Raw genomic sequence first — 27,901 nt, forward strand, 5'->3', positions numbered from 1 at the left:
CTTCTGGAATCTCTGCAGTAAGCTCAAGAATATTTTTAAATGTCCATTGTAGAATCTGCATTGCAGTCAATAAACGTTAAAAAACCACCCTATCAAAGAATGAACTGGTCAGAAAGTGGAGCTATCAGTAAGAGAAGCGCAAGCAGCAGAGACCGAACATTGTGTAGGGTATGCTCTGGTTCTGAACTATCACCCTGGGCATCTGCCCCTCTGCCACTGAAGACTCAGACCCGCTTTTTAGGAAGTTCCCATCACATCTTGTCCAAGGTGACACAGAAACACAGCCAAGGTGTCAATACCAGGAGCTGGTTACTGGATCAGGACATATAGAACATTCCTCTGAGCTGCCAGGCAGTCTGCATCTGCCTGATGGCTGAGTTCAGTTTTACAACCAGATCTTGCACATCTTGTCCTGCAGAAGCACTACATACTGCTAAAAGCTGACTAATTTTATCTGGAAAGTGTATCAAAACTTTTTCATTGCAAGAAAATTTTAATACACACTTCTGCACTCAAAAATACAGAAAAGAAAAGGGTTCCATACAAAGACTTTTCTGACTCTAAAACTGTTCTCATTTATTTTATAACAGAGAAATTGTGCAATATAAATGTAACCATGGAAACAACTCACTTTATTGAACAAGAGAGAAAATAATTATCCCAAACCTGCGTATCATGCAAGCACATGCAATAAATTTAGCGCTGCCCTTTTTTCCCCTCTCTATTTTTCTTCTTGAAAAAAGAAATAGATTTTAAATTTATACCTTATAGCAAGCCAGGCATCATTTTGACTGTCCCTCCCACTTCTTTGTATATTTTACACCTCTTGAGTGCATGATGTGAAGGGCCCAGTTACTTAGAAAAAGAAAAAGGGATTAATGAATCAGAAATGCTCTTCCCCCTCCTGAGTGAAGTACAGAAGACTCCTATGTAAATGCTTCACGCATTTGAAAAAAATGAAGCCCTAAGGCAAGCACAGCACATGCTTAGTATTCACTCAGTATACTTAAACAGGAACCCTCAGTTTATAGAAAACCAAAAGTTATTCATCTCTAAACATAAATTAAACCTAATTTTACTGTTCTGTCCAAATATTTCTTGTGATACTGTATTTGTAAACATATATTTATATTTTATATACAAGGGACAGCAATATTTTCAGAAGAACTGCATGGATTTAGCCATACAAATCCAATTAATCTCAATACAACTTGTATGGCTAAATCCCTGTGCTCAGCTTTGACATTTTAGAAGCAGTGGGGGAGGCTTTTCAATGAGTGAATATGTATTATACAAAACTTAGTTTTCTCAGAAATAAAATAACATGTAGATACTTAGAGATATCAACAAACATTTATGTGATTCTGTCAAGAAAATCATATTCTTAAGAAAGCAGGCAAGGATTTCCACAAAACTCTTATTTAACAAAAATTAACAGTATTATCCTGCAGCCTATGAGATAAAACTAATCACATGTACATATTAGTTGGATAAATTATTCTCATTTTACCTCCAGTTTTGATCTTTTTACTTCATTTGCAGTGCATCTGCCTCTCTCAAATGAAATGTTAAAGAATGAATTTAATCTAGTGTTCACAGTTGGAGGATGTGTTTGGGATGCATAAAATTCATGTTTTTAAAAGATCATTTTAAAGAAGTGACTTAGAAGTACTGCTTAGAAATATGACCTTGTCACCACCTTCCTCACTTTTTTTGTTTATTTACAGTCCTAAACAACATACAGAGTTTAAGTGTAGAAACAAAACTACACTCAACCAATTTCAGCAATGAAGAGCACAGCTAATTTTGGTTATCTCCTAGAAGATATCTTCAGGTACTAGAAACAATTTATGTGTATACACATTAATGCACACACACAATACAGGCTGTGCAAAATCTTAAGTCACTAAGCTGTCTTCTTCACGGAAATGGAATTCTCCAAGTCATCCAAATATAACTCATCTTGGTAGAAAATTCTTTCTGAAACACAGGCTGCAATGGCATGTCCTTCATAAATACACACACACCTATGATAGTGAGTATATTTAATACCTCCCTATGAAGCTCTAATATAAAAATATAATATATAAAAGTATATAAATATAAAAATATAATTCCAGTAGTTGGTAAATCTTACAATTCCATATAAAGAAGGCTGTTCTTAGGTGCCTTCTCCCATCCCCTAAACCCCTCAACAATCAGTACCAAAATTTCAGATCCTAAACCAAATACTACTAGAGATGTATGTTTCCCATACAGCACTGGAACAGTTAAATCCCAAGAGTCTTCCAACTGCAGAAGCTATATAAATAATGTCTCCTTTCACAATAATTTAGATTTTGCATTTGCCAGCAATTTTTGTATGGAAACCTTTTTTTTCCAGTTCAAGTATAAATCATACAGATGGAGTGGAGACATTTTTGTTTGTTTTTGTTAAAAAAGTGACCATTTTGGAATTAGCTGGACACAAAGTATTTAACCAGCCACTAAATGATTAGGATAAATTTATAAGCCATCATGCTGCTGTTTATTCTTCCTATATATGAATTGGTTAGCTAGTTGCTCATAGAAAGCCTTAGCCCACATACTAGTTGAAAAGTTTTATTTAATGCTTGTTGTATTTCAAATTAATAATGATCATTGCAGTACTGCATCCTCAAATCACACTTCTTGCCTGACATGCACAATAAAGTTACTACCTCATGAAAAACTAAAGCCATTAAAAACAGAAACAGTGCTAAACACTTCTGCTAAACATTGCGAAAGAAACATTTTTCTGTAACGGTGTGTTCTGAAATCCTTATGACTGGACTTGAAACAAGTTCATAAAAGCAGCAGCATGTTCCAGAAAATATACATTATGAATTGAGACAATATCTGACATAACAGCTTCTCTGGCCAGAAGCCCTCCAGAGAGTTTTCCTTGAATCTTGCATTATTAAAAAGCTGTGTATTTCATTGAACAAAAGTTCAGCATTTTAAAAATGTTGATCTTAAATAAACATATGTGATAAAATCTTTAATAGACTAAATATGATTTTTTTTTTGTGAGAAAGACATATTCATAAGCTTTTCCCAATGCAAAAATCTCAAAGACATTGTTCACATCATTTACAACCTCAGCTTTTCCATCTCCCTCACAACTCAGAATCACAGAATGGCAGAGGTGGCAGGGCCACCTTGCCCAGGCTGCCCAGAACCATGTTCAGACAGCTTTTGAGTATCTCTGAGGATGGAGATTTCACCACCATTCTGGGCAACCTGTGCCAGCACTCAAGTCACCCTCACAGTGAGAAAGCATTTCCTGATGTTCCTCCTGTGTTTTGGTTTCTGCCTATTGCACTGGAGTAAAGCAACAAGTCCTTGCTGTGGCTCATTATATTCTCTTATCCTCTACATGCCTCCTGCTCCTCCTGCTTCCCCACTTCTCAGCCTAAGATGCTCCACATTCTGTGCCTGGGTCTTGGTTAGGGCCTAAGGATCATCACATTCAAACATATTGAGCACTTGGGTGGGGCAGTCTTAACAGAGTTCTCCTCAACTACTCCTGCTGCATCATCCTGCTCCATACAAGCAATGTTTGGAAGTGGAGAAATGTTTAACTCAGAAACCAAACAACAATATGTTTATCCTTATGACAAGTTGGTTTCTTGGTGAGGTATTTTTTTGTTGTTTGTCTTGTTTCCTGAGATATAACCCAAATCCGTCTCTAAAAGAAATTAGAAAATCCAGAAAATGGAAACAATCATGAGATTCCCATGCAGCCTCCTCTGACCAAACCATCTTGGTGGCTTTTAATAACAGTAGCTCACTGAAGAAATCAATATGAAATACAGTCAGTAGCCATAAACATGTTGAGGACCACCTCCTTGAAAAATAAACTTTTAAAATTAATTCAGAAACATAATTTCCATTCAGTTGACTAACAGAATGATACCTTACTGTAAGAATTTTCAGAGGTTATTTTTCATCATCATTACCTAGGCTCAGGATTCAACTTTTAGTTTCTAAATGCTTATTTTCTTCCAAGTGACAAGACTCTCATGCTCCTGCCTGAGTGCAAGCCACAAAAAAACTGTGTCCCCCTGCTTTTAGGCTAGCTCATCACCAGCCAGAGCCTGAGTTACAGTTCCCAGTGGCAGAATGCAGCCTATTCAAAACAGCATGATTAATTTAGCTAAAAAGAAAACCACAAGCAGAGAGAAATGGATTAAATAACAACAAAACCCTACATACATATGGTTTTATCTGAGACTTCCCTTGTTAACATTCCCCTTTTTTCAGCCAAAGGGTGAAGCACTTGCTGCTACTGCCTGAGTGCAACTGCTGCCTCCAACACTATAACCTGAATCCTTCCCCCTCTCCAACACAACCCAAGGCTGAATTTAGGTATTGTTCCTCCTCTTACAAAGCAACTGAAAGAAAGCCACTGCCAGGTTCCCAGAAAGCCAAGGAAGAGCTTAACTGCGTTTAACCCTTTGGGCTCCCTGGAATCAGCCACACAGCATCCTCTGGTGCCAGGGACCCACACAGAACCCACAGCTCCCGTGTTCCTTGTGGCCATTAAAAGCTACAATTGAGAATGCCACAGATGACACAGGCAAAAAAGCAGGGAAATGGTGCTACAAAACCATTCAGGTGTTAATTCTCCTGCAAAGATCTAACAGGAGGACTAGAAATATAAAAATTAGATTAACAAATATTCCCTTTCTAATTTTTCCTTCTGCAAATAAATGTATTTGACTTTACAAATGTGTTCTCTGGGTTCTCTGTTAAGTGTTGAATCCAATAAGGTAATGAACTGATGAGAAAGCTGCTGTGCCAAAAATGCACTATCAATTCATTTATATCAAAGTTATTCACAATAAATGCACACTGCTATGTTTCTTGTGCTCTGAAAGGGAAGTAAAGGTACTGGTATATATATAATGTTTATGGATGTCCAATGTACCACAGATACAACTTGATATTTAGAGCCAACAAAGAAAAAACTGCAATAATGAGGGGAAAATATCTCAAATGCTGATGAAAGTGACTGGCAAATATTATTTAACCAAGAGGTTAGACTTATATTTGGAAAAAAAGGATTGATGACTTACACTGGGTCCACTAAATATCTGACATAACCAAAGATTCCAGTGACACATATGAAATTATCACTAAAGTCAGCTACTCAGTAAAGAAGCAGTCCAGATATCAAGATTTATCACAGCTGCTTTTTTATCCAAAGTATTTAGTCTGACATCTTAAATTCAACAAAGAATTAAAGAATTTCAGAAAAAGATGGCTTTTTTCAATATAGATGGATGCTTAGAGGTTTGCTTTCCCTCTACATTTTAAGACTAAGTTCTATATATATTATTTATTAAGTGTTGTCACTTGATGTTACATCCTCTTTCCTTGAACTTCTACTGTAGATTATTACAAAATACAAAATAAGACAAAACCTGCACATCTTTTCAAGCTAGAAAATGTCATTTTACAAATGTCTCCATTTATAAGCGGTGAGCAACCTGAAGATGCCTGTCCTGTGTCAGTGACTGCAATTACAAAGTACCCCTAGACTAAGGATGTGTCTTACATGCATGCATATGGTCATGTGTCTGGAGAGGAAGGCAAGTTCCAGTATTTATCCTGAACTGCCTTCATTTGTTCTAACATCATGACAAAACAACACAAACAAACAGCAAAACCCCCAACATCAACAACAAAAAACCCTCCAAAAATTAAAAAAACAGGCAAACTTTCATGCCTGTTTCAAATTCCTGCCTGTCTCTTTTAGAACATACTCGGATTTAACATCAAAACGAACAGCTTTTCTCTTACTACCTAACCTAATCCAGTTAAAAGTATTATGAAGATGACAGTGATTGACAGTTACATGATGACACACTTGACACACATCACATCTGCCAATACTTATTTTTTTTTCCTTTTCATGCAGGTTGGTTTTGGTTTTTTTCCAAAAGAATATAGTATTTATTAGGTCAACATTTCCTAATTCAACATGCATGAAAAATTATTTAACTTGCTTTTTAACATTTGGTTGTAAAATAAGAGTTGATAATTTTTAAACAAATTAAACTGCTCTTTGTCAGTACTTTTATTCATATGAAAATGACCTTAAGCAAACCTATCATCTGATGCAATAGATACTCTATATGGATTGCACGTTTATAGGTAACATAGATAAGAGTATTGTTCTGCTCTTGAAGCAGAGGGAGTTAAATCATAAAATATTCAGTTTTAATTAAGATTACTGTATCAAAGGCAAGGCTTAATGCAGAATTGAAGAAAGGATCAAGGTTAATGCCTATTCTAAAGCAAATTTACATAAATCATGTTTCAGTAGTATACTGTGAGTCTTATTTTGTTAATTTATATCATGTGAGACCACAGAAATTAAAGATGGAAAGTATCTATTAAGTCATCTTCACTCTCCACCCACCAACGCAGAATTCTTCTGCCTTCTTTAAAGTTTGTATCTGAATGCTTTGTCTACTGTCACATGCAATAGCTCAAGCTGTGGGGCAGTGCACTAAAACTTCAGGGGAGACTATCACACACTTTAGCCTCTCCAAGAGAAGATTTTTTTGTAGTATTCAAAGCTAAGATTCCCCTCATCTTATTTCATTACTCCTACTTAGACCTTTTTTGAACTCTTCTAAATGAATCCTTTCTTGGCACTTGAAGACTATAAATACCTTCAGACATTTTCATCATCCCCTAGTAGTTATTTAGTCAAATTAGCGTAGGGATCATCTCTCTTCATCTGAACATCACCAAGCACACAGATAGCTATAAGTAATAATTACATGTGTTCATTTCCTTTAATCTTTCTTCACAAGTCATTCCCTTCTAGCCTTTAATTTTTGCCAGTCTTCATGCCTACATCTTCTTTTAAGTGTTACTTCTTTGCAATTATTTTCCTTTCTCTGAACAGCTTTATTTCAGGTCATATCCACTTATGCATGCCAGCATTTCCCACTTTATCTTGACTTTTCACTGATGTGTGTAGGTTTTTGTGTTTTTTTCCTTTTGTTTGTTTTAATAAAACATCAGACTCAAATCTCTTCTCTGCTCATGTCAAACCATCATAGAAAAAAATGAAATTACCTGCAATAGAGACCAGCATTTCTCCTAATTAAAAATATAATGTAAGTGCCTAATAAATTGTTTACATTACTCATTTTTATGTTTGGGTCTTTTTCCAGGTTTTAGGTGCCAACTATTTTGGGCAATCAGTCTGAAATACCTTTGGTTTTTGGAGTACAGATAATTAATCTTCTTTTCGTTTGCATTTGTCCCTTTTAGTATCTGCATAAATATTTGCACACCTAAGAAAATTACATGAGGATTTCAAGCATCACTTTTTATCTCCTGTCAAACTGATGACTCCCTATCCTGTTTGCTACTACCTTTCTTCCTCACCACTCCAACACACTGAGCTATCCCCTGTGCCCCAGCACAATGAAAAGTTACAGAAGTTTCACCTGAGCAGGGTGGAGACTGCAAATTGGACTGGAGTCTGGCTCACTCTGGGGAATCCTAGACGCTGAGTAGAATTAAAATTTGGGATATTTTTGATATGGGAGAAGAGAATATTGGTTTGAATATTAATCTAATCATGAATAAAAGGAGATTTCATTACTGCTAAGGAGATTCTGCCATGCCAAATCTCCACCTGCACCTTTTCATTTCTCTCAGTCATCAAGAGATTATCTGGTTCTGGTCACAACTGCATAGAAAAGATGTTAAAACAAGTGGTCAAAATGCATTCCACAGGCTAGTCCCACAAAATGCCTAGTACAAGGTTAAAAACAACAAGGTCTCAATTATTTGTCTAGAAGGGAAGGAAAAAGGCAGGCTAAGGACATGATGACCAGCAGACCAGCCTACTGTGCAACAGCTCCAGTCACCTTGTGTTCCCTGTTAGTCATCCTTCCCCCTTCACTACTACTGGAAGCCCATCACATTCTATGACAGAAGTTGTTAATTTAAACAGAAAGCTTCTCTATGTCAAAAGCTCATTTGTAAGAGCTAAGTACTAGGGTGAACAGCAAGTCTGTCACTATTAACTAAGATTCAGCCAGCTCAAAACAAAAGGTAGATTTTTCAGGATATAATTAAAAAGCAATACAGAGATTTTGTACCATTGATGCCTCTGCTATACCTGTTCAGTGAATCAGAACAGATTACTTCAGACTCCCAGTCCTCTAGACTGTCAGTCTAGCATCTTTCACAAGCACTACAGTCACACAAATTATTAAAAAGCTTTTCTCTGCACCATCAGTGTCATACATCCATTAGAGGCCATTCCACACTAGAATATATCTGTTGCAAAAAGTCTTCCTAGGCCATATGCTAGTAATAAATAAAAAAGGCTGGAAAAGATCATTTTATAACAACAATCTTCAGTTTTCTTCTCATGTCTGTGTGGTAATCTCTTGAGTCAATCTGTTTACTGTCTGCATCTACAACACCAGGGGGTTTTTATGTATATAATTCACTACTTTATCTTTTGACATTGCCTTTCATATTTCTTGCCCAGATATCTAGAACATGGAATACACACCAGTTTATTTTATGTAGGTCACAGATGGTCAACAACACATCCAGCACTCTTCAATTATTAAAACAGACCAACCTGATTCTTCATATTCTCTAGCTATACCTTTCAAAAAGTATCCCAGCTACTAAGTCTCCTATGTTTTTTTTAAACTCACTACTAACTAGTCTGAATTCAGAACTTTCCAGAAGACATAGATATATTGCCTATATATTCTATTTCTCACAGTGGACTGCTTTAGAATTTTCACAATAGGATGATGAAGCTCCCATAGTTCATTTATATTCTATTTCAGGAAACATTTATGAAAGATGAGCAGGTAGAAAAAAAATAAAAGTATGTAAAAATATGGACAGAAAGATACCTCTCAATATTCTAAGAGAACTGCTATGGAGACCAGAATCAGGTCCTGTTAGTAATGGCAATATATATATATTTAATCACATTCAAAAATAACTACTAATTTGTAAAAAAGACAACAACCTAAAAAGAGTTTGAAAGTACAGAATTTTTGAAACTAAGATTTTTGTCTGTTTATTTGGGGTTTGGTTTTGAGTTTTTGTTCATGTTTGTTTTCTTTTTTAAAAAAAAAAACTTTCTCTACCTGGATAAAAGCAGCGTAATGAACATTCATCTGCATCAAGTCAACTTTGCACCATCACACGTTAGTGAAACACACAGCTACAGATCAGCATCTGCTCATCTGAAGTAGATCTGTCTTCCAATATTTCAATTTTAATTTCAGGTAAACTGTGCCCAAAAATCCACACTGAATCTCAGTAATATTTTTAAATTTTACCTCTGAAACACTTCCTGAAATTTAAATAACTTATCAGTCTTTCATTTGTTTTGATAAATCTTCTGTGACTTGCACTTGCAGAGGCTACACCTAACCTCTTTTATTTCATATTTCACAAAATAAAGGTAGAAGATCCTTTCTTGACAAATTTGGCATTCTCACATTGAAAAACATCACTTTCAGAGTGTATTCCCCAAGACACTGAGCTAGTCTATAGCTGCTGTAACTGAAATACAGTTGAAAGATGTAGGGTTTGGATTGAAAGTTCAAGGATGTAAAATGATAGGTCATCATCACAGAATTCTGCAAAATAAGTTTCTATCACAACGAGACAGTTTCAGCACCCTGCCCTTAGGAACAAGTCAAAAGCAGCCCAGCAAAAAAAGGACAAGAAGGCCAACAGCAGCTTGCCAGCCATGCAATGCAACCCTGGGCGTGCTCTTCCCAAGTACTCACCGCACAGTGACAGCCCAACTTCATCTACAGGAGGACTGAATGGGAAGGTGTACGTATCAGTCACTGCCCCCAGTCTTCAAACATTTTGACAAGGAATATGACATCCAAGCAGGGATATTTGATGGTGGCTTTTCCTTTTGTTTTACAAGAAACCCAGAATAATTACTGAGAAAACACTTCATAGTCCTTCAGGATAGAATACCTTTACATAGCTATAATGTAAATGTTTGCATCTGAGGTTGTTTTGATTCTGTTTCTAGCGGACAAAGGTGTGCTTCAGGACATGGTTCATTGAAACTTAGTACAGATTTTAAAAATCTTCATTAACAGTGGGTTTAGATGTTCATGTCTACATCAGGGTGCATGTCTGTTTCTCTCCATTAGCTAGAAAAGCACACTGACTACCTCAGATTACCTCTTTCTGTTCAGACACATACATAGGTAGAACCAATCCCACCTAAAACCACCACGTTATTTCTAGTATTGTCCACCCTCCTCCAGCTAATGTAAGAAATTAAATCATACAGCAGTAAGGATGGAAACTTTTTGCAGCACCTATGCAACTTCACATATACAGCACCATTTTCAGCCATAATAATCATCATTGTCAACATCATCACTGTAGCAGCTTTCCAAGTCTAAGCTACTCTAGGATTTGCCTCACCTTGTTTTGTCATTCCCCATATTTTAAATGAACAATATTTGCAACATTTACTAAGAATATAAACTTTCCATAAATGAGATTTACTCACACAGTGCTATCAATTTTCCACATTGCCCCCCCCAAATATTTTTCGGTTTTCATTTTCATAGATGGAGAAGAGAGATTATGTAAATTCCTAACTATTCCTCATCTACCAAGAGGCATTCTTTTTGTGAACAAGCTTCATATTTTGAAATCCTCTTTCAATGCAGCTGCTTCTTTTGTCCAAGATACTGAGGCAAGCCCCACTATCTGCTATCAAATGAACACAGCCAGCAGCAGAGGGTCTTTAGGGGAGGAGGGGTGTCAACCACAAAGTCATTAGCTAGAACTGACTGCAGCTGGCAGGGCAGAAACAGTACAAGCATTCACCAAACTGATCCAACATTTTTTAATGTATCATTTTGATACCTTATGCTCTGACATTGTTCATGTTCACAGTCTCAGTACTTTTCAACCTCATAAAAAAATGGGAGGTACAGATACAATGCTACAAATTTATTTCACATGTGATACAGCAAAATCATTTGTACTGAAGTGACAGGCGAGTATAAATACCTAAGGAGAACAAACTGTAGGTAGGGAGATGTAAGAGTGCATTAGGTAGGGACAGGAGGACAAGGGACCATATAACAACCAGTCCAAGGAGCACATCAATAAAAAGAATATAACATTATAGCTAACCCTTCAACCAGTGATTCTGAATCATCTTTCTTGCCACTACTGAAATTGTAATTGCATTCATTACTGTATGTGCAGGGAAGTAAAAGATATTAAATAAGCAAAGGATTCTCAAATAAAGATCTTGACAGGCTATCCATGTCCCTACAACTCACTGAAGCCAACACCAAGGAGCCAGTAAAGCTATTTTGGCTGAAAGACAATGACAGCAAAAAGTACAGCAGGTAAAACTGGCCTTTAGTAGCCTTTCAGTAGTTTGTAGCTGGAATTTAGTAGCTGGAATTAGACTTTAGTTCTAGTTATCAGGGATGTGAAGAAACAGGGCACACAACATAGCTACTTAACCTCAAGTGTTAGTTCTAGTTTTGAAATTGTACTTCAATTAACCAGATTCTAAACAAATGCTCAATAAGATGGTTCATTGTCCCAAACAGGTCATACTCCAAATGGTGAGAGAAAACTGCCAAATTACTTCTAGGAAAGACAGAATTTATAAAGAGTATTATTAATGATGCCACCTATAGGCTTGAAAGGTTCTTTTAAGTCTTTAATCATGTCTTTCTAGGCGTATCAGCTTAAAACAAGAGGTCTGAGAGAGCACTAATGAATTCTATCCTAATGCTCTAAAATTTGCTTTATGTCAGGATTGTGTCCTATCTTATTTCCAAGAATAGCTGGTGATTCTGGAGAAGACTTTCTGCATACACTAAATGGTTAAACCAAAGTGATTAAAAAAACTTATACAGGCTGGTTTTAGATATATATGTTATCAAGAGAGGTTGTGCAGTACTTGCTTAATTAATCTTTGCTGTCTTAACACATGAACCAGATGTACTATTATGTTCTTTGTTCTTCCCTAAAGAGGGGATGAGCTGATCATTTATCTCCAAACAATAGGAGTTCATGTACCACAGTGAAGAATTTTTTTTAATTGGGGAGGCAATCACTAACAAGCTTCAGCTGCAATTGCTTGATGTAAACACAGCACAAATTTGTTCCTGGAGTATTAAACGATGTTCCTTCCAGTAAGCACATGAAACCAATTTCTAAATAAGTGTGTAAAGAAAGGGATGGAAAGGACAGAGTTTGGAAGGAGGAAAACTCTGCTTTGTCTTTCATGTATTCATATTTACTTCTTTGATATACTAACACATTTTCATAGATAAGTTAAGATTTGAAGCTTCAAATATTGTTTACAAATAATGTGCAGAGAGAACAGAAGTTAAAGGAACTTGGTTGATACAACACATTCCCTATGTTATATAGCATGCAGTCTAAGAGATGTGAAAGGCACAAGGGAATATATAAAATGTTCACAGGGCCACAAGAATACTTTGTGAAAGTTATTAACAGATGCACAGAGTATATAAACTCTTCATCACTACATAGCAAATTTACATACCTACCTCAATCACAATTTCTATTTGATTATATAGTGGAAACTACAAATCTATCATAAATCAATTTTACAAAGCCTTAAACATAGCGACTTCCTGGTCAGCAAATTCTTAGGGACATGCTACACAAATAAAAAAAACTAAGATCAAAAAGCAAGGAAGTTTAGAAATTAGTAAACTGTTAGATAACTGTTAGTTAACTAGATAAGATATTTAGGAATTCACTTTATCTTCCTGATAAACTTCATCTCATCTGAAGTCCTCACTGCCCCTTCCCTCTCAGTAGTCCTTCCCTTGTCATAACCATAATTTCTTCTGTAAAACTAGTTTTCAGTAATTCACAACAATTTGTCCTTTCAAATACACTGTTTTAAAGATGAAGAGTAAATGTCAAGCAGGGACCTGTTACAATAAGCTCTTCACCGAAAGAAGGTAAATTTTCTACTTCACTGTAAAGAAAGAACTCAAATAGAATATAATAGAATAGAATTTGATTAAGAAAGCCTCCTAAGAAATTGTAAAGCTATATTATCAATATACCTCCAAAATGAAAATAAGATCAAGTTAGGTCAAACAACATAATATAGGTAAAACAGTGTTAGTTTTTCTAGAAGATCTTTTCTGCATCAATTAAAATTAGAAGGAATCAAGCATATCAGTCTCTTCACAATTTTAATTAGAATGTACTACTTGAAGTAAGAACACTTTTATTTTTATTCACAGCTATGCTCAGAGTTGAAAAAAAATAGAGTCAGCTATTTGGTTAAAAGTAATGTTTTCTCCTTTCTTTTTGCTTAACAGCAGGCTCTCTCAAGCTGCCATAGCCGGTGCTAAAGTGCTAACTATGTCACCATGCTGTGCATCACATTAAGTTCCCATTTCAGCTCATGAATTTCTGCCAGATTAGTCCAGTAACCAATAACAGAAAATGAGAAAATGAGAGTTATTTATTACCTCTTATCACCGTCTTCCTGAATCTACAGAAAATCAACAGAGTACTGAGATCAATACAATTCAGGGCAATGAGATCAATAGATTATAATATTTTCTAACCTATAGGCAGATCCAGGCAAATAAAGTGTGTCAGATCCATAGTATACCTATAAAAGGATACAGGATCAAAACCAGTTAGGATCAAATACAACAGTAATAATACAAATTGTCCAAAAAAAACCCCAACAGCTACAAATTAACAACTGCTAAGAATGAGTTTCTAACAATACAAAAATAATCTTTTAGGAATGGGCAACCATCAAGTCATGGAATCAAAAGGCTGTACTATAAACCCACTTGGACAATAAACATGCAGGGATATACAGATTATATATGAACAAATACATATATATATATATATGAATTATATATATGTGTGAGACGTATTACATTATAGAAGACTAACAGATATTCTGTGCTGGCAAGATGTATCTTATGTATCTTCACTGCACACTGAAAGAGGAAGGGAAGTTTACTTAGACCAGTAATGAGAATGAGATAAACCCAGAGTCTAGAGTTTCTGTTTGCTCATTCCTGTCACTGGGAAGCTCTAAAGATCTACTGACTGACCAGATAGAGAGGTATACCATAATTCTAAATAGTTCTCACGAAGAGAGGAAAAAAAAAATAATCAAAAATAGGCTTTTAAGACCCTTTTCCATATAGTTCAATTTTTTGTAAAAGTAAATGCTTTCCCCTGCATGGAATTATAGCAGGATCATTTCAGAGATGACAACTCCTGTGGTCAGAATGGATTAAGCTGAGCAATTTTATATACCTTCCTCCAAAGCAAGAGGGCAGTGAAATGAAGTCATTTTCAGGTTAAATCAATAGGACAGAAGCAGAGGCTGATGACATCTTCTCTTGTAATTTCAGAACTCAAGAAGTGATAAAAATAGGGAAATACATGAGAATATATTTGCTTACATTCCAGAAACAAAATTTGAGAAAATCTACATACACAATCAATGCCAAGAGAAACGTAACTTTTACAATCACTTCCCTTCTGAATATTCACTACTTAATGACTCCACCTTTCAACAATGTATAAAATAATTATTCAAACATATCAACATTTTTGTACGCAACTACTCAAATCTACTAAACCTTAGTACCGCGTAATGGATGTAAAAAGCAAAGACAATCTCCAAAATCAGATACATGATACGCCTCAATTTTGTCTTGAATCAGTTTGCTATATTATCTATGAGATAGAAAGGGATTTTTTCTTAAACATTCAACCAGACAAGAAATCTCACTGCAAAATAAACTTTCATCATGAAGATCTAAATGCTAATTTCATCTGAGAACAGGATAGAAATATATTCTTCTGAAGTCACCCCCCACACTGATGTAGCTAATGTCTGCTATGAACTTCTCCATTATTTCAGGTAAAATTTTAGCAATAACTCTATCCATTTATCCAAAAAAAGAACAAGCACACTTGTGGAATTTCAGAGAAATAGGGAAGCAAAGTAAGGTGGTCTAACAGAATCAGCAGGAACTTTCATTTTTCCAGCATTTTGCTTATTTAAAAAATTTAAAAATTAATTTACCGACAGTACAAGAATATGCTCTGTATTTCTTTGCTTATCTTCATTCTGCTTCATAATAAGGCCTCTTAGGGAGTGGAGAACAACATACATTTTAAACTACACCTTTTTCTGTAGAAATTCACCTACCTATTCACTTTTTAAATGGAGAGAATTCTATTAGTCTTAAATAATAGTGTCAAAACCAGATGCAAAATGTTTCTATGAGCAGCCCCTGCAACAGCAAGGAAAGCAGGAATACAATACAGCTGATCCAGCAAAAATGAGTAATTCTTATTCTGTCAAGAGTTGTCAAATGTGGAATGAAAAACTTTGTATTTTTAAACATTAATATAATCTGAGCTTGTAGAAGCGATTAAGAGTGCTTTCCATTTGAAAAAAAAAAAACAACTGTTGACAGTATTCATAGAATCAAATCACAGAACTATAGAATCATAGAATCAAATTCCTCTTTATCAAATTGTTACATCAAGGGAACCTAATATAATGCATAATAGAGTTAGAACTGTAATCGGGATGTGGATATTTGGTGTCCAGAAAGGCTGTGACATATATAAGCCATAACACAAATCAAGTAAATAGATAACAAAACCAGGCATCTTTCCAATCCTGTTATTGAAATTTTTCCATAGCTGTCAATTTACAAATAAAGGGCAGTTGAAACATCAAATTGTCATCTGAAAAAGGAAGTCTAAAGCATGCTTCCAATCCAACAGGGACAAAGAAATCTTGAAGGTAAATTGCCTCACACTGTTCCAGTTTACATAAAGAATATTAGATATTCCATGATATTCTGTTCATGTAAGGCAGACAAGAAAGCAAGAAAAAAGAAAGCAAATCTCTCCAAATTCTTACATTCCAAGAAAGGGCACTTTCTTCCTCTCTCAATTACAGAAAACTACATTCCTCTGGCTCCCTCCAGCTGGAACTATGTTATGTACATCAGTGGTTTGTGTGTTTCTCATAGACCCATATCATACTGGCACTTAACACACTACTCAAAATCTCATATCTGCATTTATTTTAACTTCAGATGAAAAGTTCTTACTCTTTGAACAACAATTTGCAATGCTATTTATCTTTACAAAAGATAAAAAAAAATTAGGTTTGTTAACTTTCATTCCAAATTCTTACACACTTATAACTAAATTAGTTCTATGAATTTGTGATACTCCTAAGAAAATTAAAATGTTTTTCCTAGATCCAGCATCAAAGGGATAAGAAATATCTAATGAAATACAGACTATGTGTAAGATACCTGATGTATCTCCATATACTCATAAACAGCCTTCCTAGAAATCTCTGACTACAAATGCACTACAGTCACAGAAGTTAATTCTAACTATACAACTATCTGTAAGTAATTGCTAAATATAATGAGTAACATTAAAACCACACCTAGGATGACCTAACTTTAGTACATTAAAGTAGAAATGTAAACAAAACTGAAGTTACTGATTAGTTACCCAATTTTTAGCTATTGTATACTCAGAGAAGTTATCCTAGATGTTTTTCCAAATATTCAGAGATGTATTACCAGAAATAAAATACACAAAAGTATCCCAGACAAAGGGTTTCATTCCATTTTACCTCAGATAACATCATAGCTCAAAACTACAAGTAGATCTAATCAATCCCCTTTATGAAAACCTATTTCTCAAGAAAGCAGAAGCAAGATAAAATGCCTAGAAAATGAAATATGGTCAGGAGAACTGAACTGACTTGAAGAAGCAATTACTGAAGATTTTGGTAGAGGAAAAAACATTAGTTAGTTTTGGTTTGTAAACAGTAACAACAACATCTACTTGCTCACTGATTGTGATATGAACAGCCCTTGTTCTCTTCAATGTAAAATGACCTATTTAAATTAAATTGGTGGTGATAATTCTTGCCCAATGCTTTGTGCATAAATTCATTTGTGTCCTCTACTAGGGCACATTTTTATGAAGAGCATTATGCTGTATTTCTGTTTTCTGTGGGAAGCCTAAAATGAACTACTATTCTTACACAAACCAGGACTGAATACTCTCAGAACCTTTGCAGAATGCGTTTTCAGGAGGCTTTACAAAGTTTCTTTGTATCCCTCCATTCTGTTGTAATTGCCCTTGGACACAATGAATATTTCCTGTTCTGCACAGTGGGTCCATATGGGGACACAAATAATACTCCTGGTTGTTCCTGCTGCACCAAGTAAGGAAACTAAGAGTTCCCTGTTGTTGTAGGATGCAGACTGCACACCCCAGAGTCACACAGTTTTCAGTACCGTGTCAAAGTGCATTTGCATCTTTGCACCATTTTCTCCAAGTTTTACCTTTTAAAACACTTCAGCCACAAGCTCAGCCATGTATCTAAAGAGACCATCAACTGTATAAGTTCTGTCCCAGCACAGAATGTACTGCCCACTGCTGATTGCAATATCATCTTCAATCTGTTAAATTATTATACAAACTTATATCTGAAGAAGAACATTTTAAGAACTCGTCCTCTCAAATGGTTCCAGAAATCAACAGTTCTCTTACCTCTAACCTCTTGGTTTAAAGAGTAAGCAAATAAATTTAAACAAATTCAGTAACCTCTTATACTAATACACAATGTGCTAAAAAAACAGTATTATGACAAATTAGTAAGAAAACCAGTGAATTTCCTGGAGAAAAATGAACACTGGGAACTTCTCAAATGAATACAAACAATTCATACATGTACAGAGATCAAGAAGCTATAATTAAAACCTCCAAGCCTTACATTAACTTCATGTCAAAAAAATCCTCACTGGATGTCTGAAAAGTGTGATTAAAAAGAGCACAAACCCAAGAGAAATTTAAACTTTCAAGGGAGCAACTAAAACATTTTCATTTGCAGAAGTGGAAATTTGCCTCCCCCAACCCCCCTGTGCTACTCTCTTGTACTAGTTATTGAGGAAAACCAAAAATGAATGGGCCAAATTCTATCTCCTGTAACCTAATTACAGCAGAAGCTGCTCAGTCTTTTATTGGTTGCAAAGATCACACTTGTAAAACAAAAACGTTAACTCTTGGTTTGAAAAAATGTTTGAGACCACTTTAAAGAGTATAATATTAAAAAGGCAAAAGATTAAGATTCAAATTTTAAGTTGAAAATCTGTTTAGAAATACGAAACATTTTCAATAAAACCTATCATTAAGAGGAAAAATGAAATTTTGCTGCTCATTAGCAAAGACATTTCACTTTTGAAAAGCTAACAGACAAAATTTTCATGTGAATAGAATCTATACAGAAAAGCAAGAAGCAATAAGAAATATCACAAAATCAGCAAGTGACAGATCTTAAAGCAGCTGCTAACCCTTCTTGAATCTTGACTGAGATTGTTGATCAACTTTAAAGCTAAGGCATGCTATTTTCTGATAGTACATGGGGAGAATTAACATGCATTTGCCTCATGTACAGCCTTTGAGTTTACAAATTAAGAAGCACATAAAATTAATCATGAATCAGTTAAGAAGCCAAATATTTGACACAAATATTTTAAACTTCTGTACAAATTTGTAATTATTTCCATGCTGAACAGACAAACCAAAAAAATTAAGACTGTGTTATCTAATAGTAAAATGTAGCAATACTGCTAAGGAGAAGCCAGATCCTAAATATTTACTTTGTTTGAAAAGTATATTTACAGAACAACAAATGACAAAAATCAGTGGAAATGAAAATTATTTTAAATTATTCAAGAAAGAAAGCAATTAAATATTATGCCTGGTTTAAACTACCTTCCAAACCTATTTTGTAGTCTGTTGTAATTTTTATTATTTTGCAATGGAATTTCAATATTTTTAATTTGAAAATAATTTTAAAATTGCTTTATAATGAAAAAATCTTAAATAATTTATAAAATTTAATTTTTATTAAAAATATAAGGATATTTAATTTCAAGTTCTTTGCCCTAACTCGGGTAAGATTACATACAATTTTTTTATATCTTTATAGCTTAACCTCCAGATATTCAGAAAATAAATAATTACAACTATTCTTTGATAACACTGCCACCTAGTGCTAACTCGAAATTAGAATGAAGCATTTTGTTGAACTTTTTCATTCTGTAATTTAGTCTAAGGTGGAACTATACTTTGTACAAATTGTGGCTTCGATACTACTTAACTGTACATTGTATTAATTTGTTCTCTTACCTGGAATGTCTGTTAAATATGCAGCTACACTAATTCTGAAAATATACTGTAAAATACTATTATATAATACATTCACATTCTAGTGTTTACCAAAATGCTTTTGATAGCCAAAAATAAAGAGAATACACAGCTAACATCCTAAAAAACAAACATGTATGTTCCTAGAACTTTACATGAATACAGGCAATAAATTGAAATATTATTTGATTTAATTTGACACCTAACAAGGAAAGGTGGAAAATATTTTAGTAAATTAATTACAACTGGAAAGAACAAAGAAATTGAGAATTTCTAAGGTGGAGATGATATCCAAGAATCAAACTGATAGCAGAAAATCATTTTTACTTATACACAACTGGTCAGTACACACTTGACAAACCCAGAGCTCTTGAGAAAATACTAGATTTACTTAATTCCACTCACTTCCATAGCTATGCTGCCATCTAGTGAAACGGGATATTCACTCTTCTCTGCAAGACTTAAATTTTGTCCAAATGAAAAACAGTAGGTACATGTACCACAGCAAACACTGTTCACATGTAAGTACCTTATTCCCTCTGCTTCTTCTTCAACACTACATTTTTGTAGCAGGTGTTACAAGGTGGCTAATTCTGGCCATGGGACAGGGAACATTCATACACCTAACCTGAAATGCAAACAGGCTTACAGACTTCAGTGAGAAACCGAGGAACTGAATAGCATAGACCACAGTCCAGGATCAGGAGAAAGTTATCTATTAGCAGATTTCAGATTACACAGGTAAAGTACTGGATTCACAGCTAGTAATACAGATAAAAATTACTCCAAACCTTCAATTTAAATTACCTGTTGTGGCTGGTTTTTTATTACATTTAATTAGAATTCTGACTTATAAAAAACATTTAAAACTTGGTGAATTACAGACACTAAAAAGCAAATTAAATAGTAAGTACACACTCACCTGGGAAAAGATATTTGCAGTTGGAACAACTCTGTTGTCCACGATACTATATAAAATTGCTAACAATCTGTCCAGGGGAAATGGCTTTGGCCCAAGTAGGTGATTGCTGGTCTGCAACAGAAACAACACTTTTTAAGTCACTTTCAATTCCTATCTTTTTGACCACTGTGGAAGCACTATGATTCACAGTAGTCTTTCACACAGCCTACTTACGTGTTATGGAAAACACTGAATACCTGCTTAATGATCGAGAAAAAGATATAGATGGGAAGATCTATTTAACATGGCAAGAGTTCAAACTGCACAATAAACAGGAACATTTTTGAGCTGTAACAGAGAATCTTATGTCAAATTTCCTGTCAGTAGATTTATCCATTTACTGATCTTGTCTAATGACCTTGCCCAATATGAAGAACAAAGAGGAAAGGCTATATTTTATGGCATTCAAAGACTCACAGAATGGCTTGTGTTGGTAGGGAGCTTAAAGATTTCTTCCAAAGGAGGAGGACAAAACTGGACAGAGTATTCCAGAGGCAACGCAAAGAGTGCTGAGTGCAAGACTCAGAGTGCACATGCCTCCCACAGGTTTAGCTAGCTAAAATAAAGAGTTCAGTTGGCTGAGCCCAAGGTCAGCTTTTTGGCTGGTAAGAGCTGCTGTATAATGAGCTACCAGCCCAGCTACTGTGGTATCAGAACACAGCATATTTGCTCCACTTCTCATCTACAGAGCTCTTTTGCATCACGCACACCTCACACCTCAGCTGACACTGATGGCCATTTTAGGCATTATGGATTATTTTATGTAGTAATGTTGCTTTCACTTGAATTCAAAGAAATACAAAGTCCTGATTGTTCAATGCTAAGCATTTTCAAAATAACCAATTCCACAAAAAAGAGATGTACAGTTTATAAGGCAGAACTGGGCAGTACTCCAACTCAGGCAGCACTGTTAGGACTACAGAGATTTATGACCCACACTTCTGATAGCTCTTACAAGGGAAATACTTGTTTTATTTTAAGTTTGCATTTAATTCTCTCTCCTTTGACATCCAGTTGCCGTTTTTGCAGTGTACATTGATTTATTTTTACTAGCAGAGCATCCAAGATTAAAGACAATTTTCAAGGGAAAGTTTGTTTCAAAATGCTTCTGGGAAAGAACACCTCAAATATACCACCAGCACCTCTGTAGAATTAGTCATCAGTAAAACACAAGCACTCATTTCTTCAGCAAAACCAAAAGTTAAATCCAATATACGTTTTAACTTTTCAAATCCAGGAGATGTCCCCAAAGCTACCTCTTGGCTAACAATGCAAGCAGTGTGAAAAATCATGGAAACACATAGCCAAGACTTTACCATGGCATCTTCAGTCAGAATGGAGATGTGGTGTAAGTTATGAACTGCACAATCACCAGCCCTTCTGCTTCTACACATGCCAATTCTGTAAAGCATATTCTTTACTGTCAACAAACAGACTAAAATCACTGTACTCCAAGCAGCTAGCAAATGCAGTTAGCATGGAGTAGTCTCTGAAGCTCTGTTTAGTACATACAATTACTTCAGAAATTTCTTGTTCTCTATTTAGACAGAAGACTGAAACTTTCAAGTTATCTAAAAGAAAAGCTTCCCTCTAGAAAAAGCAGATGAGTTAATTCTAAAATAATAACTTCTTGGAAGGATAACAATGGTTTAAAAATTCCTTCAAATATAATGTAGTTACTAAAAATTTTCTGCAAGGAGATAAGGTAGAATGCTATACAGGATAGTACTTAAAAAACTGCAAAGGACTTAACACCTCTCAAAAACAAAGAAATCTCCCAGAGTCAAAAAATCTAATCAAAATTTATAAGCCATCAAATCAACTCTGTATGCCCCCTGTCACCTTTTTACCAAGGCAATACATTCATTGTTCAAAAAGATTTTTTCCCAGTTGCCGCTGTGTGCACTCATGCTTTTTATCTGCAGTGTCAGTTTCATGTTCCCTCTGTTTACCTGGCCTAAGCCTTTCACCATCCCACAGCTGCAAGCCATGTATTCCCTTTCCAAAATTTCATGAACAAAAACCCCAAGAGCAAAAGCTTAACCCAAACTCAATTATCTGCACAAAAAGAAGAAACTCCTTAACCACAACTGACTGAATTGTTAACCTTTACAGCGTGTACTTGAAGACTGAATGATACCTATTCCTTTTTTTGTAATGCAGAAAGCATTTCCAAACTTCTCTGGTTGCTCTACAATGAAGTATATTCAGGTGTAAGCTATAAATTCTGAAACAAAACAAATCCTAGGCTGAAGCAGATATACAAGATAAGCTCATTTCCAACAAAAAAAACCACACCACCAACAACAAGTCTGACAGACTGACACCTGAAAAAGTTTCACCTGCAAAAATAGATTCACCAGGAAGATCTCTCACTTGTCACTAAACTGGAAATGCGTCGTTCCAGGCCAACCATGCACAGAAACCAAACAAATGCTGCTTTTATCAGCAACAGGGCAATTAATAGAATAGTAAGTCAGTTTCTTCCTCTCATTCACAATATTCATTTTTTCCAATTAAAAAAAAATCCCCAACAGTCTCTGGACTGACACAGTTAAGAATCAGAAAACAGATTTTTAGTCTTGCTATACCTAAACTTTTACAGAAGGGTTTCCTTCATCTAATGTCAGCTTCCTGCCAAGCAGGTATGGACAGCCAAACCAGTTTCCTCAGTTCCAAATATAGCCAGCAGAAATCTAATCAATACAATTTGTGGTGCAATTCATCTGCCTGAACATGGAGCCTACGTTAGTATGAGCCAAATCACACCCAACACTCCAGTGAGTGCACTGACTGACTCTGCATGGGCTATAAACTGGTTCATATGCAGGCACCCACTAGAGTTAGGTGAATCTGATCTTAGACAAGCGTCTCTGGGCAAAGGTATATAGACATAAACTCACACCAACTGAAGCAAATGAGTCTATTTCTAACACTACATCTGAAATTGTTTATCCCTGCATTTCAATTTCATTCATTATAAAAATCATTCTATAAAAATTCTTTAAAGAATGTAAAATTATTTTTGAGAGAAATGCTGATACTTGGTGACTCCACTTATGATGACCTTTAACTAGCTTTATTAAACACACTTTCTTGTACACAAAAATATGGCTTTAGGAGACAATTTTATATTACAGTTTCAATTTTCAATACAATTAAAATGTCTGTATCTCACAGAAATTTGAAGAAGATAAAACAAGTGCACCAAAAATTGCTATTTCTGCAGTTCTGCTGTTTCTATGTAATCAATGAAACAAAATAAAACACAAACCCACAAGTACAGTGGAAAGAAAATACTTGCTGACAAGCTCAGCTTAGAAGGATAAAATACATACCTTCTCATGCTTCTTCATGAAATTGGTCTTTCTAATTTTCCCATGATGCTGCAAACAACAGACAAGAGCAAAGGTAATTAATACAATCAATAAAGAATGTATACACTACAAATGGTAGTTTGCTCCAGGACTACACTTCTTTACTACACTTTCAGTACTTGCTTTTAATGTTACTACCAAGCTTTCTTACTATAAGCCCTAAAATTACACTTGCCTAGCTTCTTGCTTCACCTTGTCCCAAGTGGTGCAAAACCAAAACAAAGCATGCTAATATTTTTTGGTGACATGCGTAAGCTGTTTTATTTTTTAATCCGCTCAGGAACTGATGAGATAGTAAAAATTTGTTTGCAATATGACTGCATGCCACCATCCTCCTCATATCCTCAATCATCTAATAAAAAAGACAGATGATGACTATCATGATTTTTAAAAATGTATCTGTGTATAAAATCCACCAGAGCTTTCACCTTTTATTGACCCTATTTTAGAATTTGGATGGTACAAAAGTTGGCAGAATGACAACCAGGAATTTAATCAATACAATACAAAGGTAGTTCAAGGTTCTTGAGCTAAATGACAAAAGGAAGAAGGAGAGGAAGGTGAAGGGGTAGGGTTGGGAATTGAAGAAATGAATATAATTTAAAGCTGCACATTTTTTAAATTGTCTTAACGAAGGAAGAATACCATGTATATATATATACATGGTATTCTAGCTCTGTTCAAGCACAAAATCCCATGGAATTCAGAGCTAATTTTCAATTAGTTTTTAACGCTGTTTTCTATAAAGACTTCATATATACATATTCCTATTCATTCTTGCTTTAAAGACTGCCAAACCAGCTTTGTATTTTTATCTCAATCTACTGCAAAGCCCTTGAATTTTTCACTTAACCAATAGCTGTGGTGCTAATTATCACTTCCCTGCTCTGTCAAGCTGTTAGCATTCCAGGCTGCCCCAAACTGTGACTTTGTTTTTAGCTGTAGTACAAACTAGCATCTAAAGAGAAGTGCAAATGAGCAACTCAATGACCATCTTTTTGTTTGCATCCCTTTTGCTTCTCTTAGTCCTTAGTTAAATCACTCCAGAAGACACTTTTCTGTGATCTATTCTGAATCCCATTACAAACCTGATAAAAAACATATTCTATTTCCACTGTTCACATGACTCATAAAAATACTCAGCATGATCCCACTCAGAAGAGTTGGTTTTGTTGGGCTTTGAGATGCAGCTATTTCTGAAGTTCAGTTTTAGACCTGATGAAGGGCTAACTGATACTACATGACACACAGGAAAAATGGTGACTTCTGCTTCACCAGTTCTTGAAAAAATACCTGATTGCTCTGATAGAAATAGCTTCCTGATCCCTGCTTCAAAAACCTTTGAAATTCATGTTTATTGTACAAGTTTAATACGGTTCATGTACAAGAGTAGAAACACTCAAAGATTCTACAAAAGGAGAAATAAGGAAATAAACTAAGTTGAAAAGGTTATTCAGTGATCACAAGGAAGATGTGGCACATTTTAGCACATTTTGGTCTACTTGGCAAGACTTGTTTCTGTGCAGAAACATTTATTCAGCAAAAAATCTCTAATAAAGAAAATGCTCCAGCCAAGTGCAAAAAACAAGGCCTGCCCATAGAGAAAATCTGCCAATCTGCACTTACTACAAGTAACCCTCCACTCAGGAAAGAACTAAATAGAAGGGTGAAACACCTATAGTAAGATCATACCAGAGTTTAAACTGAAAACATACTAGTATTTCATCACTAGAAACAGCAGTAACCTCTCAAAATATGTATCTCTAATACATCCTTTTGAAGTGGGATTCATATTTTTACAAATTTGTCTTGCCCTCATTTTCTTTAATTGCTTACATCCATCCATCATGAATACCATATATTTATAAATGCATGTATATACATACAATACATACTGTAGTATTGTAGTTGGCAAAATGCACAAAAAGCCCAACTGCCTGATCACTTTTCTGATACCTGTCCTCCCACCTACATTTTGTCAAATAACTCAAAATGAGGCAATGAGGCAGGCTTGAGGAGCTTGAAGATCCCAGGTCAGGAAGAGACATACAACAACAACCAATGGCACCACAGCACTTGTCTGCAGTATGACCACAACTTAACTCACAGGTAAAAATAAAAAAAAAAAAATAGTCAACATGTACATAGCAAGAACTTACAGAAAATGATGTTTAGCCCAGGAGCTGGTAGTAATGACTAACATATTCATCCTAAAACATGCATTTCCACCATTTCAATACAACACATACCAGCTAATGTAACCACATCTCCTGCAAAAGCAACTGTTTATATCCTTCTGTTTCAAAAACCTAGAACTCTATAAAAACCTAACAGTGCACTAAGTCATTTTACCACATTAAAGGCCAAGGCAATTGTGGCTTGTACTTTACTCTGGAAATCTAAGTTTGGCTTATAACTAAGGACACGGTATTCACTCCATTAAAATGCTTTTAAAACAAAGCTGTATCAACTTAGAAAAGCAAAGCACAGTGCTCATACTGTAACAGCTTTATATATAATTTGACATGAAGAAGTTTGGTTTGTTAGACATTTAAATCACTCTGTGATCATTACCAATCAAAGTATGTGGTCTACAGAAAACCTGCTCATCAAATCAAACAAAGTGCACACAGAAACAGAGCTCAAAACAAAAGAAGTTGAAAAGTTTTAAACCAGGAAATTCAATATGCAGGAATTCAGTTAACAGCACTAAGGAATGAATTTTGTTACCTTAAGAAAGAATCTCTTATCTGTCCTAACAGGATTGTAGGAGGCAATGTAAGCAGCTATTAGAAGAAATTTGGAGTAATAAGGAAGTTCCACATGGGTATGTGCAGAAAGTCCTATAAAACAAACAAACAGTTTATGAGTTAACCAAATAACTTCTCTCCTGCTCTAGTGCTGTAACTAAATGAGTAAGACTTTCTCAGCCTAATTATCACAGGTACAAACTTGGGGAAGGGCCAAGGAGCACAGCACAAAGCTAAACAAAGGTAACATCCTGAATCCTTTCCATACTCTCAGCAACTGCAATTGAAGCATCAGAGATTCCTAAATCTTCCTGAAAAAAGGTATAAATAATTCCAGGCTACCTTCATTGAAGGGAATTTTCCTGACAAAAAAGGCAGATGAAGGGAGATGTGTAAATACAATGGCAATTTTTTTTTAAGATTCAACCTTTAGACTGCTACAACCCACCAAACAGCTTCTTCAGGAACAAGGCTGGCATGGTAAAGGAAGCAGCAGTTCTGCACTTCCAGTAAATAGTTCATCTGTGATAAATGATTTTGAGCCACTATTCCATTTCCTACAGAAAACATTTTTAAAATTTTAAACTTCATCCAGTTGACTTTGCCTCCTTGTAGACATGTATACTTAATTAAGATTAAACATACATATTAAAACCCACAAGAACTACAGTCTGGTGAATATTTGCTTCCACACTTTTTGAAGGGAACTCGAAGTATTTTTGCTTTGTATTTTTTTTACCTCTACAGTCCCCTGCTCTTGTTTTACATGATTATGCATAAGAATAGGATCATCAAACCACCCTTCATCAGCTGGCTAATTACAGACACCATCAAAAGGTCTCTATCATGCCCTCTCTGCTTACAATTTTTTACTTCTACAGTTTCTTGCTCTGTGAAGCACCTGTACCTTTATATTTTAATCCACAAATATCAGCAAATAAAGATCAAAGAATTAAACATGTTTAAAAGTTATGATTCAGGGTCCACAGTATATAGAAAAGCAATCCTAGATGACTGCTACTAATGACTTCCTCTCACATAAACAGAGAAGAACAGCAGGTTTAGTTTCATTTACAATTAAAATATTCTCTTGTACTGCATGCTATTTATAAAATTCAACACCAAATAAACTCTTGCAGACAGACAATTTAGTTCAATACAAAAACATCTGTTTTTTCTCCGTTCTTCTGGTCTGCCAATATTGCATCACACACTGAACTATTTGATGATTTACACCTTTATTACAGTTAGAATTTTATTTATTAGGACTTCTTTTTAACCATGTTGCTATAAAATGCTGTTTTAAAAACAAGACTTTTTTCCTACCACATATACCTATCAAAATGCATTTAAAATTAATCCCTTCATGGAGTTGTCAAGTGCAAAATGTCATCTAGGAGAGAGTTTAGTAAGAACACTTTGAATCAAACTCCTTTGGTCAAACATGTTGAAAATTCACCAATTATAAACCAAACACAGGAAAC

At 35.1% G+C, this 27,901-nt stretch overlaps 1 protein-coding gene across 4 annotated transcripts in view; it reads right to left on the reverse strand.

Annotated features, from left to right (window-relative positions):
* The window catches only part of ORC5 (origin recognition complex subunit 5), a 62,540-nt gene that overhangs the window by 16,257 nt on the left and 18,382 nt on the right, over positions 1 to 27,901 (reverse strand). For 3 of the 4 annotated variants that reach the window (XR_001521830.3, XM_015629164.1, XM_015629165.3), the window contains exons 11-13: positions 26,398 to 26,510; positions 23,629 to 23,676; positions 20,252 to 20,362 (exon numbers count right to left, since the gene is read on the reverse strand). Coding sequence is in view for 3 of the 4 variants with exons in the window: in XM_015629164.1 (XP_015484650.1) it covers positions 20,252 to 20,362; positions 23,629 to 23,676; positions 26,398 to 26,510 (272 nt within the window). In the remaining variant the exon portion in view is untranslated. Of the gene's footprint in view, positions 1 to 19,858; positions 19,958 to 20,251; positions 20,363 to 23,628; positions 23,677 to 26,397; positions 26,511 to 27,901 lie in introns of all 4 variants that reach the window. The other variant, XM_015629166.3, reaches the window with a different exon arrangement.

Source organism: Parus major, chromosome 1A, assembly GCF_001522545.3.
Source record: "Parus major isolate Abel chromosome 1A, Parus_major1.1, whole genome shotgun sequence".
NCBI lineage: Eukaryota > Metazoa > Chordata > Aves > Passeriformes > Paridae > Parus > Parus major.